This window comes from Thalia democratica, chromosome 8 (genome assembly GCF_965202585.1).
Source record: "Thalia democratica chromosome 8, ktThaDemo2.hap1.1, whole genome shotgun sequence".
Classification (NCBI taxonomy): domain Eukaryota; kingdom Metazoa; phylum Chordata; class Thaliacea; order Salpida; family Salpidae; genus Thalia; species Thalia democratica.
Genome location: NC_139172.1, coordinates 17550502 through 17567558, shown reverse-complemented (window position 1 = coordinate 17567558; position 17057 = coordinate 17550502). Strand labels below are relative to the sequence as shown.

Here is a 17057-nt window from a genome sequence, read left to right as displayed (position 1 = left end):
GTAGATTCATTTTGTAATACTTTTTGTTTTTGTTAACTTTTGCTCAATGATTCAATTTTTATTACTTTTATAGTATTATTTTCAATTATTAAGTAAAAATTTTCGCTTTGCAGCTAGCTCTGCTTTAATATAAAAATTGAATTAAGGTTTTTTATATAAATGTAAAATTTTATGTTTATGATGATAGTAGAACTTTTTGCACTAGAAAAATATAAGTTAGTGCTATTGTGTTATTACAGCTTAACATTTTTCCAATTTAATTTTTTTAGGCTTAACTACGTATTTGTATTGACATTTATTTTCAAATGTTCACATTATAATCACATTTTTAACACTGAGTACTATTGTATAAAAACAAAATTAAACATGGTTACTGCCAGAATCTTTAATATCTGGTATTTTTTAAGTTTTTAAGTACTTTTTTACAAAAGTAATATTATAGCATATAAACAAAGGTAAAGTCATCGAGGTTAAGAAACTTATAAACAGAGCAATAAGATGCATACATTTAAAAAAGTCATCGAGATTAAGAAACTTATAAACAGAGCAATAAGATGCATACATTTAAAAAGTTGGAGCAAAAATGTTAGCAATTTCAAACTAACAAAGAAATTATTAGATATTGAAAACATGTTCAAATATGACTTAGGAATTTGTATGCACAAATTCAAAAGAGATTATATTACCAGTCAATGTTAAGCCTTACTTTACAAACGTTACTAAAATACATAGTCATTTTCAGATTAGATTTTCAGAAACAAACAATTTTTTTCCCAGAGTAAATAGTCTTTATTGTCTTGAGTCATTATCCTTTTTTGCTTGTAAGCTGTGGGATGAATTGCCCAGAAACTTACAAGATCCGTCCGAGCTGTCTTTGAGCATTTCAATTTGGACTGAGAAATGATTTACTTAAAAGACAATCAGAAAAATATCCAGCTTAATCCTTACAAAACATTAGTTTGAGTTATTTATTTGTTATTGGTGTTCCTACTTTTCTTTTTTTGGGCTGATTGCTGTTGGTCTCATAAACTGGGTGTAAGTAGAGTTGGATTAGTCTAAGTTGGTTTTATTGTTTTTATTTTTTGTTTCTTTTTCTTGAAAATTTTGTTAGTGTTGTTTCATCCTCATTGACAGTGTGATTAAACAAGTAGATGTATTTTTATTATTTGTTTTACTAGATCTTAAGTGTTATATCTGTTTTAGAATATAGAGATCCTGAATTTAAGTGTATAAACTTCATCTTTTTAGTTATTTTGGTTGTTTAGTTTTATTTCTTAAAAATAATTGTTTTTAATTATGTAAAACTTATTTAACTCACTTATAATACTCTTATTATTTTTTTTAGAATATTTGTTAAGTTCTGCTATTTTTATAATTATTTTTAAGTTTAGCTGTTCAGTAGTAGGAATGATTTAATTTTATGTAATTTAAACCAATTTAATTAATTACTAATGCTAGATTTTATTGATTAAAACTAAATAGTTTACAGATCAATAAAAAAACTAAACTAATGTTTAATAATTTAAAATTTTACCTACCTACAAGCACAAATACTATAAATTTATAGACACTATTTAAAAATACCTGGTGCTCTGACAATATTGTGGTTATACTAAATATTTTATGTGTACATTACCGATTCTACCCTCTGATTTAATTTTGAGTTATTTGTTGCATTTTTGTGGTTGCTCTTGTAGAAAAGGCAACTAAAAAAATGTGAATGTTAAGAGGAGACAGTGTAGAGCCCATGGTAGACTATGGTTTCTATGGTCAATATTGGTAGTAATGGGTGCTTACCGTTTTTTTACTTAAATATTTTTTATGTATATATAATTACTTTTACATCATTTGTTTTTCTATTACTTTTTTCAATATTATTTTATAGTTAGCTCAAAGTATTAGTTACAAGCAAATGGTGCGCAGTTTGATGACCAAATGGTCTTCCTATACACCAATCCATTGACCTTAGGTGTGAGCATTCACATTTTCTTCTTCATTATGTAAACATAGATTGTGCACTGTGCAAGCATATATTTATTGCAATGCTGTTAGTAGTAACAAAATTAAATTTAATTAAATAAAACTCTTGAGAAAATAGTAAATTGTGCAGGTTGTGCAAAATTTAAATTGTTTAATAATAATTTCAGGCTAGTTTTTTGCATTTCTTACTAGTATTTTGTTTTTGTATTGAAGAGTAGCAACCCTGTTTTGATTACTTATAAAGTTATTTAAAAATAAATGTTTAAAGTTTATTACAAAATAGATTTCAAACTTTAATAATCTTAGCTTTTATCATAAAAAAATAGGTTGAAAAAATATTTTAACATAATTAGTCTGTTTCTCACCTCTTATTTTGAGATGTTTATTGTTTATTAAGTTCACTACGAATTTTTAAAATACTAATATGATAATTTTAAAGCATTGTGTTTAACCAAATACGCTTTTACAAATTTTAACAAAGAAAAAGGTAACAAAATTTACAGTGAACGTTAAAAGTATTAAAATATTCTTTACATTATTACCTCATGTAAAATCTAACACATATAACTTCATAAGGAACTTTTTTATGATAAGATATAATTTTTATAATAGTTTAGCAGTAAAACTTTCAAGTTGATTAATGACACAAGCTTTTATTTTAGATTTGATTATTTTAAATGTTTCAACTTTTTAAAATACTAGGATAAAAAAACTTGCCTTATTTATCATCTTAAATTTTAGCTTGACAAATTTATTATTTTTTATAAATTTATGTTTATGTAGATAAAATGGTAAACTTATTTTAGAACAAGAGAAGGTGGGGTTTGATGAAGATGAGTTGGATAAAAAAGATAAACATATTACCAATGTTCTTGCTGATATTGTTAAAGAGAAAAACTTTGAGTTAAAGAAAACATTTTCTTTTCCTTCTCTGAAGAAAACAAGTTTTCCTGTAACACAAAAACGAGCTGAATTGAAATCAAAGTAATGCTCAGTTTAATCAATCTACCAGTATTATATTTTTAAAGTTTCTTGTAGTCTTTTACAGATATATTATTAAATATTTCACTTAACTTGATGAAAAAGTACTAATTTTGCTTTTGTGTTATTGTTCTTTTGATCTATAAAATTCTTGGTATCTATAATATATTTATTTCGTGTATTCCTTGTACATATTTTTTTAAAGTTTTTTTTATTAATTTGAAAAAAGGTTAGTATTATCATTTTACTATATGTTATAAATGCTCTTTTCATAAAAACATGTCATATACTAAAAAAATTTACGCCCTTCTAAGTTTAAATTACTTAGAATATTTTTTTTCTAATTATCAAAAAAATAGAATAAGTTGTCTTTTGTTTTAAAATTCTAGTTCATTTAAAGCTGAAATTAATTTTATAAACAATTATGTATTTTTCTCAAACTATAAGTTACTTACTAAATATTTGAAAAATAAAGAAATAACATCAGCTCTCTTGTAGAAATAAAAATATCAGTCTATTTGCTCAAGAAATGAGTTTTAAAAAGCAACAAAAAAACACACCTAAAACACAAAATGATACACAAGAACTTAATAGCTCTCATAATTTCAAAGAAAGTTCTACAAGTGAGAGTTATAACAGGAGTAGTAGTAATTTAAGTTTACAAAACCATGAAGAACTGATTAAAAAACTTAAGCAAAAAATGACCCCTGAACAAATTGAATTTTTCCGTAAAAGAGGTTTAATGTTTTATCAAAGTTTTTTTTACATCTATACTTAAGTTTTAAATAAATATATATTTATATTTTATATGTAGACTTATTTTATTTAAAATTTTATTTTCTAAAAATTACAGAGTTGTACAACAACTTCAAATTAAATAATTTCAAAAATCTAAAAGTTTACTCTTGGAAGAATTGGTTAATATTTTGTACTTTATTACTCCTATTTTATACTTAGTATGATAAACGATTACTATTTGTTGATTTTAGGTAAAGCGAAAATGGAAGCTAGTCAAAAGCTAAATAATTCTTCAGGTAATAACAAACACCATAGTTGTACTTTTTGTTTGTAAAGTTATTATTTGAGTACTTACTAAATTCGAAATTTAATATTGTTATGTTTTGTTTAGTCTAAATATTTATTTTCTTAAACAATGTTTTCAAATAATCAGCTGTTAATACTAATGGTATTTTTTTATTAGCTAAACCAACAAGCAAAATAACAACTAAAGAAGAAATTTTTTTAAATAACTTGGTATCACTTTCAAATCAAGAGCGTTTAATCTCCAAATCACTGATAGAAAAACAAAATGATTTTAGTGAAAACTTTTCTACAGAAACTATTCAAGGTTTGTTTTACATTAAAATAGTTTAGTTTTTCCTATTACAACAGGTAAATTAAAGATAACGTAAATAAATGTTTTATTAATACATAAATATCGAAAAAGCTATGTCGTAATTTATACTAAAACTCTTACTTTAAGAATTAGAAGCTATAGAAAAAGAAAAGTATCCAAACATGCAAACACTCGAAAATGATAAACTAGCTTGGATGAAAGAAATTAATAACATGACTGAATCTCAATCAGCCTATAGGTAATAAAAGTCAAATGTTTTATAAAACATATACGTAAACGTCATAATCTTTTTAAAAAGCTAATTGTGTGAATTTGAGTTGTAGCAATGAACTGTGAGTGAATACTTACTTGTAGGATATATGTAATAAATTTCTGCAAGGTTTGATTTCAATGGAAATATTTTAACACTGGAAGAGAGTCAGTCAATGAGCAGCAAGTTGGGATTGCACCACCATCCAGAGGAACAAGATCTTGGTGGTTACAACTTGCACGAGTTGTTTCAATTGACCAGAAGTAGAGTGACTTCTCAAAGAAGTTATGCGTTCAAGACTATTACTTGCATAATTAAAAAGGTTATTTAGTGGTTTCAATATAAATTAGTTAGAAAATAAATACATTAAAGAATTATAAAGTTTTTTTTTTTGGTACTAATCAATTTAAAGTTATATTCCACAGTAGGTCAGCAAGTGGTAATAGACGTTTTAGATTTATGAAAATTAAATTAAGAATTTTACATTTTTAAATAGAACTACAGTTCTTTTTAAATACTGATTTTGTTTCTTTTATGCTTCAAGTGATTGTGAACTTTTGTGAGTTAAATGCGGTAATTTTTTGTTAATTTTGTGTTTAAAAATTACATAAAATACTTCTTAATTTTATGTCAAAATTTTAAGCTTGCAACAACTACATAAAAATACTTACATACACCCTTTTTTTACTATTTTAATTAACAGATATTATAATAACCATATTTGCCAAAAAACCTGGAGTCTTGGAAAAACCTGGAATTTGACAATCTAGGCTAAAAAACCTTGAATTTTGAACAAAAATCACTAAAAAACCTGGAATTTTAAGCAATTTTTACAAGTTAAGTAGTAAAAATTTTTGTCATCATCAAAAACTTTTTTATTAACAAACACATTTAAAGTAGCTTTAAAATATATTTTCAAAGTTTTTATACTATTTAACACAGTATTTTATCAGAAAATTAATTTTAGACTTTGATTTATTTTAATTAAATTAAATATAGACCCAAAAACGTAGGCTTTTAAAAACATGGAGAAAACTTGCCAAAAACCAGTGGCAACCCTGAATACCAGACTAATTACATAAGTTTTTTGAAAACTTTAAATGTTTGAACTTTTTTCTTCTTTAAAAAATTTCTATGTTTTTAAAAAACTCAGGGGTGTATTTAAGGAAAACTGAGAGTTATATAATTTAAAGATATCCTCCACTTAATTTTTGTATGAGGCTAAAATAGTTTTTGTATATGATAGAAAAGTTACAAAAAAAATTTTAGATGTGTTTAATTTAAAAATCTAAATTTTATTAAAGTTTTTTTTGCAATACTTTAACGGTCTTTTTTATAATAGATTGTTTCTAATAAAAAAATTATGTTTAGATATTAAATTACTAATGTTATTTTTTGACGAATACTGTAAATCACAAAAAAGAAAAATGTTAACAAAGATTGCAAACTGTAAGTATTCTGATATTTTTTGTAGTACTTGCAAGCCGTTTTTTGACAAAAATTCTTGCAAATTTTAAGTAATTTTTAAACTGAATATAGTAACACTGTTTGCCTTTAAACTTGAATAACGTTTGAAATACTTGAAGCAAAAATAAACAAAACTATTTTTGAATAAAAAGAAAATAATCTCTTTACTAATATTATATATTTATTATTCTTAGATTATTTTGATTTTTTGGTAACTAAAAAGTTCATTCTCCCTCCTAGTAGTTTTATGTGATTAAAAATAATTATAATAGTTTTTTTCGAATATTAATAAATATTAGCACAATAAATGTTTTATTTTTTTATTTTTAAAGCATTGTAAATATTTATGAACTATAAAATACAAATAATTTAAATTTACTCAATGGTGCATTTTTTTAATCAGAAAAGCTAGAAAGTTATTATAAAACAGGAGTAAAAATGTACTATAAGCTTTAGTTTTTTTTTACTCTATCAAATGTAATTAAGTTTTATCTTAATATATTTTAACTAATTTATTGAATTACAGTTTAAACTGAATAACTTGTTAAAATAGGAACGTGATAATGTGTATTCCATGAAAGACGTTTCGTTCATACAAATTCTACTTGATGCAGGATTTCTTTTTATACTGAGAATGGCCATCGATGATAGCTCCAAAACAATGATTAAAGCTGCTATCAATTGTTTGAAAACTCTTGTGTGTAGAATTGACGTTCAGGTTAGATATTCATGAAATAAGATTTTTTGAGTCATATGCATTTATGCTTGTAAGTTTTCAAATATTAGTAAAATTGAAGGATTAAAGGCTAACACGAAAACAAACTGATTTTGAAAGTAGTATTTTTTGATTTTTTGCTAGGTAGTTTAAAAAACTTCGTTATGTTTTCGTTCAAGTCTAGTAAAAAAATATTCAGTATATTCTTAAGTTAATTGTTTAAAGTTAAGTATTAGCTTATGTATTCTTATAATTTTTCTCAAAACAGTTTTGTTCGAACGATATTGAACATGTAACATATAATTTTTGCAAAAATTTTAATTTACTCTCATTCATTATAATTCATTATACTTTTATTTTTATATAGTTTACAGGGTTGCCACAAGGTCAGGAAAAAATGGGCGTTTTTAGAAAAAAATCAGGAAATTTATTAAAATTAAAAAAAACGTCAATTTTTGTCACTTTAAATTCCTTATTTAAGTTCCTTATTTTCCAAAGCCTTCAAATGGTAAAAAATTAATCAAAATTCCTTTAAAGTCAGACTAAAATTGCAAAGTTTTCCTAAAAAATTTACAATATTATTTAATTTCTAATGCCTTCATCTGGTTTAAATTAATAATATATCCATTATAAGATGTAACGTTATAAGGCGTTAAATCCTGGAGATCCTGATAAGCTAAGCTTATCGGAATGTATATCACAGATGTTCTTGTGCTAAAACTTTATTTCAACTAACGGCGTTTCACTGCTCTCAAATAAATTTAAGAACAGATCTACGGAGTCTATAAAATGTTAACACACATTAGAAAAAAAGCAGAAAAAAGCATGTATAATTATGTATAGTGTTTATCTAGGTAGTAACTATAAATGGACTTTATGGTTTAAAAACAAAGTTTGGGATAAAAGCATAAAATTATAAAGTTGTCTACAAAAAAAACAAATTTAATAAAAGTTGGCACTAACCTCAAAAAGCTCTAAGAATAGGCAAATTTTAAAAATGAAAATTAAATTGAGTTGTGCAGAAATGTTACGTCATAATAATTTTAACAAATTTTTCAATAATTTATACAGCTTAAAAACATGAAGTATTAAACTTGCAAGTATAAGTTTTGTGAAATAAATTAGTACATAAATAGACAGAGTTATTTAAAGTAGAATCGTCGGTTATGGGGACAGATATTCGATAAATCTTGCCGCTTATTCAGAAGTAGGTCTTTATCTTCTGCTGCAATTACTGCTCTTTCTGTATTGCAAGTTGGGCAAATTCTACTTACTCCGTTGGATGCATGTTTTATCTTTGAAACAATACTCCACTCCATGTTTGGCCTTTTACCGTACCTGTGAAAAAAGCTCCAGACATAATCCGATAAACGCGTGCTTTGTTTTTTATTTATATTTTTAAAAGTATGTTTATGATTAGCATATCTATCCTTGAAACTACCTGCTGTACTTCCGATATAAATTTTATCTGGGCCCTTACTTTCAACTTTAACTTTATAAATTACATTTTTAATTAAACAATTACCTTTTAATGGGCATTTATCTTTGTTTAATTTACGGCAATTACATGTTTTAGGCATATTACTTAACTTATTACTATTAGGGTTAGTTGGTTTTGAATATTTATTTATAGTTTTATTGTTATGCATTTTGCTTATACTTTTAACGCTATTATCACTTATTTGTTCTAAGTTTTCTTTTATCATTTTAGAAATACTTCTAGTTATACGTTGATTATTATAATCTACACTATTGTTAGTACTATTGATATGGATATTTTCATTATCATTAATATTAAAGTTATCATTATAGCTTATATCTTTAATGTTTAAAGTTTTAATATGTTTTACATTATTGTTACCATAATTAAAATTTTTACTATTAGGATTATCATTATTATTACTGTTATTATTAATTTGATTAGTATAATTAGAAATATTGTTCATATCTACGTTATTACTAACTTTATTACTAGAGTTATTATTTGTATTAGCTTTGATATGTCTATTTTTAAAATTTGAAATTACTGTTTTGTTGTGCGATTGTATTAAAGTTTTAACATTACTCATGCAACTATAAGAAATTTTAACTGTCTTTCTATTGAAAATTTTATTATAAAAGTGGCTATCGGGGAAGTGTTTATCGACTAGCTTTAAAAATTCTTTACCTAAGTTTATATTAACTGAAGAGCAATATGGAGGATTATACCACATTATATGTCGGTTACGCGGTTTTTTGCGTTTTTTTTCTACATCTAATTTTTCATACTTTAATTTACATTTAAAACCTCGATTTTTTAATTCATTTTCGTACGGTGCTTTTATTTCGTTAAATATCTTTTCATTCGAAGAGAGGGTACTTAGACGTTTTTGTGTCATTACCGGGAGGCATTTTTTTACATGGTAAGGGTGGTCAGAATTAATATTGATAAAGTTTAATAAAGAATTCGGTTTACGGTACGGACGGTAAGTATTATTAGATAAATTTAAAGTAACATCTAAAAAATTCGTTATTTGCGCTCCTATTTCTAAAGTTATTTTAAAACCGATATCAGACATCAATCTAAACGTTGACTTTTTAATTTTTTCGTAAACAAGAGGTTTTGAAAGATCAATAACACCGAGTCCATCATCTCTATACAACCCACAATTATCAAAAATACTTTTGAGTTTATCTAGGATGTATAAGCCTACAAGATCGCATACCTCCGCTCCATGAAAACTACCCATTGGTATATCAAAAAAACTATCGGTATCATTTTTCTTCCATACATCATCACCCGAAAAAAGCAAAGAGTCGCACGAATGGAATATAATGTCTGTATCTGATTTATTAAAATTAGAAAATTGGGATGCATAATCTAGTGCGTTAATTAAGTGCGCTTTTGTAATAGACGGGTAAAATTCGACGATATCAAAGCTAATAAAACGCTTACTGCTTTTATTGTTAATATTATTAAACCATTGTAGTAGTTCACCAGTGTTTTTCCATTGGATTAGACTAGTGGCTGTTCTTACGTCTTTAATTATACTAGTTAAAATTTGTTTAGATATTTTACCAATATGCGTTTTACTTTTACTTATTAGTCTGCACTTGACTGTTGCAGGAAAATTATCTTTATGATCCTTTACTGTTATATATGCTTGCGATCTTTCTAACTTAGGTATACGTTTACCAGTAATATTATTTTCATTTAAAAGTTCTTGTGCACGGGAGTCTATCGTATCAGCCGGATTATTAGTACATTTTTTATAGTTTTTTGTGATATTATCTAAAAGTAACTTATCATAATTTTTTGGACTGATTTTATACAAATTATTAGTTTTGTCTGCAAAAATAACAAGTTTATTAGACTTTTTTATAGAATTAATCTTGTTACGTAAATTATATTGAAAGTTATTAGTTTTACCGGGTTTAAGTTCAATTTTATTAATTAAATCAATTAATTCAGATTCAAAAGGTATTAATTTTACACAGATTGGTGCCGACTTTTTAGTCGGGAAAGGCAAAGATTTACTTATTGTACTTAATTTAAGTACAATAAGTAAATCTTTGCCTTTCCCGACTAAAAAGTCGGCACCAATCTGTGTAAAATTAATACCTTTTGAATCTGAATTAATTGATTTAATTAATAAAATTGAACTTAAACCCGGTAAAACTAATAACTTTCAATATAATTTACGTAACAAGATTAATTCTATAAAAAAGTCTAATAAACTTGTTATTTTTGCAGACAAAACTAATAATTTGTATAAAATCAGTCCAAAAAATTATGATAAGTTACTTTTAGATAATATCACAAAAAACTATAAAAAATGTACTAATAATCCGGCTGATACGATAGACTCCCGTGCACAAGAACTTTTAAATGAAAATAATATTACTGGTAAACGTATACCTAAGTTAGAAAGATCGCAAGCATATATAACAGTAAAGGATCATAAAGATAATTTTCCTGCAACAGTCAAGTGCAGACTAATAAGTAAAAGTAAAACGCATATTGGTAAAATATCTAAACAAATTTTAACTAGTATAATTAAAGACGTAAGAACAGCCACTAGTCTAATCCAATGGAAAAACACTGGTGAACTACTACAATGGTTTAATAATATTAACAATAAAAGCAGTAAGCGTTTTATTAGCTTTGATATCGTCGAATTTTACCCGTCTATTACAAAAGCGCACTTAATTAACGCACTAGATTATGCATCCCAATTTTCTAATTTTAATAAATCAGATACAGACATTATATTCCATTCGTGCGACTCTTTGCTTTTTTCGGGTGATGATGTATGGAAGAAAAATGATACCGATAGTTTTTTTGATATACCAATGGGTAGTTTTCATGGAGCGGAGGTATGCGATCTTGTAGGCTTATACATCCTAGATAAACTCAAAAGTATTTTTGATAATTGTGGGTTGTATAGAGATGATGGACTCGGTGTTATTGATCTTTCAAAACCTCTTGTTTACGAAAAAATTAAAAAGTCAACGTTTAGATTGATGTCTGATATCGGTTTTAAAATAACTTTAGAAATAGGAGCGCAAATAACGAATTTTTTAGATGTTACTTTAAATTTATCTAATAATACTTACCGTCCGTACCGTAAACCGAATTCTTTATTAAACTTTATCAATATTAATTCTGACCACCCTTACCATGTAAAAAAATGCCTCCCGGTAATGACACAAAAACGTCTAAGTACCCTCTCTTCGAATGAAAAGATATTTAACGAAATAAAAGCACCGTACGAAAATGAATTAAAAAATCGAGGTTTTAAATGTAAATTAAAGTATGAAAAATTAGATGTAGAAAAAAAACGCAAAAAACCGCGTAACCGACATATAATGTGGTATAATCCTCCATATTGCTCTTCAGTTAATATAAACTTAGGTAAAGAATTTTTAAAGCTAGTCGATAAACACTTCCCCGATAGCCACTTTTATAATAAAATTTTCAATAGAAAGACAGTTAAAATTTCTTATAGTTGCATGAGTAATGTTAAAACTTTAATACAATCGCACAACAAAACAGTAATTTCAAATTTTAAAAATAGACATATCAAAGCTAATACAAATAATAACTCTAGTAATAAAGTTAGTAATAACGTAGATATGAACAATATTTCTAATTATACTAATCAAATTAATAATAACAGTAATAATAATGATAATCCTAATAGTAAAAATTTTAATTATGGTAACAATAATGTAAAACATATTAAAACTTTAAACATTAAAGATATAAGCTATAATGATAACTTTAATATTAATGATAATGAAAATATCCATATCAATAGTACTAACAATAGTGTAGATTATAATAATCAACGTATAACTAGAAGTATTTCTAAAATGATAAAAGAAAACTTAGAACAAATAAGTGATAATAGCGTTAAAAGTATAAGCAAAATGCATAACAATAAAACTATAAATAAATATTCAAAACCAACTAACCCTAATAGTAATAAGTTAAGTAATATGCCTAAAACATGTAATTGCCGTAAATTAAACAAAGATAAATGCCCATTAAAAGGTAATTGTTTAATTAAAAATGTAATTTATAAAGTTAAAGTTGAAAGTAAGGGCCCAGATAAAATTTATATCGGAAGTACAGCAGGTAGTTTCAAGGATAGATATGCTAATCATAAACATACTTTTAAAAATATAAATAAAAAACAAAGCACGCGTTTATCGGATTATGTCTGGAGCTTTTTTCACAGGTACGGTAAAAGGCCAAACATGGAGTGGAGTATTGTTTCAAAGATAAAACATGCATCCAACGGAGTAAGTAGAATTTGCCCAACTTGCAATACAGAAAGAGCAGTAATTGCAGCAGAAGATAAAGACCTACTTCTGAATAAGCGGCAAGATTTATCGAATATCTGTCCCCATAACCGACGATTCTACTTTAAATAACTCTGTCTATTTATGTACTAATTTATTTCACAAAACTTATACTTGCAAGTTTAATACTTCATGTTTTTAAGCTGTATAAATTATTGAAAAATTTGTTAAAATTATTATGACGTAACATTTCTGCACAACTCAATTTAATTTTCATTTTTAAAATTTGCCTATTCTTAGAGCTTTTTGAGGTTAGTGCCAACTTTTATTAAATTTGTTTTTTTTGTAGACAACTTTATAATTTTATGCTTTTATCCCAAACTTTGTTTTTAAACCATAAAGTCCATTTATAGTTACTACCTAGATAAACACTATACATAATTATACATGCTTTTTTCTGCTTTTTTTCTAATGTGTGTTAACATTTTATAGACTCCGTAGATCTGTTCTTAAATTTATTTGAGAGCAGTGAAACGCCGTTAGTTGAAATAAAGTTTTAGCACAAGAACATCTGTAATATATCCATTATAAAACTGCAAAAAGTTTCTATTAACTTATTGAACTACTACTCTACTTGAGCAAACAGTTTTTGTAAGCTTTTTACTATTGATGATCTGTAGCAAGTGAACTTCCATAGTGAAAATGTGATATATACAAAAGAGTTTATCTAGCATAATTTAGAATCAAAGTGTTTTTTGTTTAAGTAAATAATTGAGCCAGCAAAATTGGGGGTAAAAATAAATGAGTGCAAAAAGGAAAGAAAAGAAGCCAACAAATTGTTGCTAGATTTTGAGAAAAGATTCTCTTCAACAAAAATAGGTGCAGCAGATGAGAACAATTTAAATAAAATGAGGCAAATGGTTTTAACTGCCAAAAAAATGAAGCGGGATGCAGACCAGACGAACGAAACCATATCTTCAATAGCTAAAGAGGTTGAAGTGCTAATAAAGAAACGGATAAAATAAATTTGAATACATGTAATAAAAAAAAAGTGTTTGATTTAGTTCTTTATTCATTTAAGGTTTTTATTGTAAAAGTTCGTTATATGTCGTTTCGTTTATTTAGATACATTTATGTTAAAAAATACTGAAAAATTGTGTTTTTTTTCAGACATCTGTGTTTATAAGGTAATAATACAAATATTTTGCTGATAGAGCATTTTATTGCAAATACATCAATCATACACAGATGGTTTAAAGATGTAATGGAAGTTTGATTATTGAGTTTAGCAAAAAATGTTGTTTTAACCTGTATTAAAATTAAATTAAAAGCTCTATATAGTTTCAAGTGTTATATTATATATTTTAGAATAAGTTAAAACTAAGAGTTTGATTTAAAAATGTCAGGAAAATTTTAGTAAAAAGTCAGGAAAAGTCAATAAATTTTTCTCAGCTTGATCTGTGGCAACCCTGAGTTTATTTTAGCTACTGATAATTACTGTAACGATGATGTTATTGAAATTTTAAGAGTTCGGTTAAATTCTGTAATCATTATGACCTAGTAATTAAGTTTAAACTTATTTTATTACTTAAGTTTGTGAAAAAACTATACTAATACCTAGGCTTAATTTTAATCCATTATATAAAGAGTTGTTTACTAAGGCTTACTTGCAGTTATGTGAAAATAAAAGGTTGCAAGTAATTTTATGTCTTAGAAATAGTTTAGCAGTTAATAGGAAATTAATATAAAGAAATGTTTAACTAAAATTATAAAAACCGTTTGTGTTTACGGCTGGAACACAAATTATCTGTAAATTAAAAAAAAAAGGTTTTTTTTTTATGAATCTTTTGTAATTTATGTAAATTTTTTGTCTCTTTGTTTACTTATTTATGGCTAAGTTTTATCGACCTTTTCTGTCTTTTCTAAACTGTAGTACTTACAACTTTTTTATAATCAAATTTTGTTACTGTTTAGCTAGTTACTATCTAATGTAAGATTTTAAGTAATCATGTTTTAGATTTCACAAATAATTAGACAGTTTAATCTAGATTTAGTTTACGGAGGATTTTAAGATTCCAGTAACATTCTTCAAATTGTATGTAGAGTTTCGTTGTGTTTTTTGACTTGATTGTAGCTTTATAGATAAGGTTGGATAGAAGACATTGGTTTCATAATAGTTCTTTGCGCGGTTGCATACTTTCTTGTTTATGTTTTTATTATTGCTATAACTAATTTTATAAAACCAAATTATACAGTAATCTTCCTTTATTGTACCAACATATGTTTTGTTTTTATTTATATTCCAGTGAACTTGTTTCACTAGGATCTTTTGTTACCAAACGATTAAATCTATATTTTGAACAGTTATAACTAATTTTATACTTTTTTTAATCATTGTTCTGTTTTAGAAAATTTTAGTGCAGCTAAGTACAGTTTCTATTGTTATACGATTGATTTTTTATATTAGTTTTTGTTATCAAAATAGATTTTTACTAAACTTAAAAATGGTTTGCTAGTTTTTTATTGACTTTTAGCTTAAATTATCCTATTTATTGTTTTAAATATTAACTACTCTATAGTCAGTCGCGCACAAAACGTTAAATGCCAACTCTATTTTCTATAAGGAATTCTTTATTGTAATCCTATGTTTTAAAAGATCTATATCAAGGTGTAATATTTTTTGATATGTTTGGAAAGCCTAAAATAACCAAATAAGTTTTTTAAATATTTTATTGTTTTTTATTTTGTTGAAATATTTTAAATGTTAATAACAGTTTGTTACATAATCGATACTTACGATATTTAAAAAAACATTTCAACAATTGCACATACTAAAAGTTATTTACCATAAATCTTTTATATGTTATGTTTTAAAGTATAATGTAGACCTTGGTTGAATTAAGTAATTTGTAAATAAATTTCGGTTTTACTGGCAACCACAATAATAACATCTTAACTAAAGCATTTTTTAACGCACTGTTAATATGCAATATTTTTAACTTCAGAATCAAATTGAAAATGAACAATTCCTGCAAACGAGCGGTTGTGAGTTGGAGCCGATAAGAATTGAAAGTGGAAATGCGAAGTTGTGGGATAAAGATGAGAGTGACGCGGATGTGAGCAAGAGAGATGTCGTTTGCGGCTTGATCAGAATGTCGACTGTCGATCGCATCAGGTATGAGTGTTAAGCAGTTTCATAAAACAATCAAGTTTTTTTTATTGTTTTAGCAAATATTTTTAAAGCCTTCTAATACTTTAATTACAAAATCAAATTTTCAGCTTCCTACTTGAGAATGGTAACTTGGACTTGGTTTCGAAAATCGAATGCCTCCAAATTATTTCAAGATTTTGCGAGCATTCTCTGCAAGCTGCAACATTTGTTTTTGAACATCCTTATTTGTTCAAAGTATTAGTGCAATTACTTCAAATAGAAAAAGGTTGTCTATCTTAAAATAAAGCTTATACTTAATTGTTTTTACGACTAAATTGTATAACTAGTTCTATTATTATGGTTATTATAATAACCTTGACTTGCTGTTTATAACTAGATAAAGGTGTGATTTTTTAAAGCTTGAAATTTTTATTAATGACTTCTTTTGTGTTTAAAGAACAAAATCAAAGGAGTAGGTGGGTAACGCGTATTTTAAAATGTTGATCTCATTTTTAAGAATAGCTTTGCATACAGTTGCTTTTTATATTATTATAAATTTAAAGTTGGTTTTGAAATATAATGGTACCAAGTTGGAAAGATCAATAGGTTCCTTATGGAAGGGCTAAGTAAAATGGTAAAAAAGATACTACTACATTAAAATATTTCTTTCCCTACAGTTTTTAAGCTTTTTTCTAATACTTTTATAAAAGACAAATAAATATATAATATAATTTGTACTTCTTTTTTCACATAAAAGTTAATGATAAACAATTGTGCTGTAGGAATATGTTTATCTAAGTAAAAAAATAAAAACTATTTTTTCTTACTTTGGGTCACAAAATGCTTATTTTTAATTTTTTTAATCCTTACAATAGAAACTTTTCTTGTAATGCAAGGAAGTTCCTGAAAATAGGTCAATTGCTAAAAATTAAGAATAAGATAAATTTTTAGTAAGTTTTTAAATTTTGGAAAATACTTACAATCAAAAATTGCGGTCCATACGTATGTATTGGAAAATTTTCACAAAAATGACTATATCTTAAAAAAAAATTTTTCAAGAAAAACTGAACTGTAGTTTATACATATGTTTATTCTTTCAAAACTTTATTATGAAAACTAAGTTTTGGTCAAAGACCTCTTCTCTGCTTAAATAAAAAATCTAAAAAGATATGTAACAGTCATGGAAAATAGTATTTAAGCATTTAAATAAAAACAATGTTTTACTTAAAAACAGAACAAGATAAGTTTTAATCTCAGGGTTGAATTTATGGTAAACTTTGAATTTTAGTTAAGTTTCGAAATCCAAATAAAAATTGAAAAATTATAAGAACCTTTGTGTAAGCTTATTTTTTTCTTCTAGTGAGTTTTC

General features: G+C 25.6%; 1 protein-coding gene across 1 annotated transcript in view; it reads left to right on the top strand.

Annotated features, from left to right (window-relative positions):
• LOC145842940 (RNA polymerase II-associated protein 1-like) overlaps positions 1–17057 on the top strand; it is a 28793-nt gene that overhangs the window by 3580 nt on the left and 8156 nt on the right. The window contains exons 2-10 of the mRNA XM_082950414.1: positions 2787–2964; positions 3460–3698; positions 3951–3995; positions 4163–4309; positions 4445–4556; positions 4698–4890; positions 6589–6753; positions 15543–15712; positions 15817–15974. Coding sequence (XP_082806540.1) covers positions 2787–2964; positions 3460–3698; positions 3951–3995; positions 4163–4309; positions 4445–4556; positions 4698–4890; positions 6589–6753; positions 15543–15712; positions 15817–15974 — 1407 coding nt within the window. The remainder of the gene's footprint in view (positions 1–2786; positions 2965–3459; positions 3699–3950; positions 3996–4162; positions 4310–4444; positions 4557–4697; positions 4891–6588; positions 6754–15542; positions 15713–15816; positions 15975–17057) is intronic.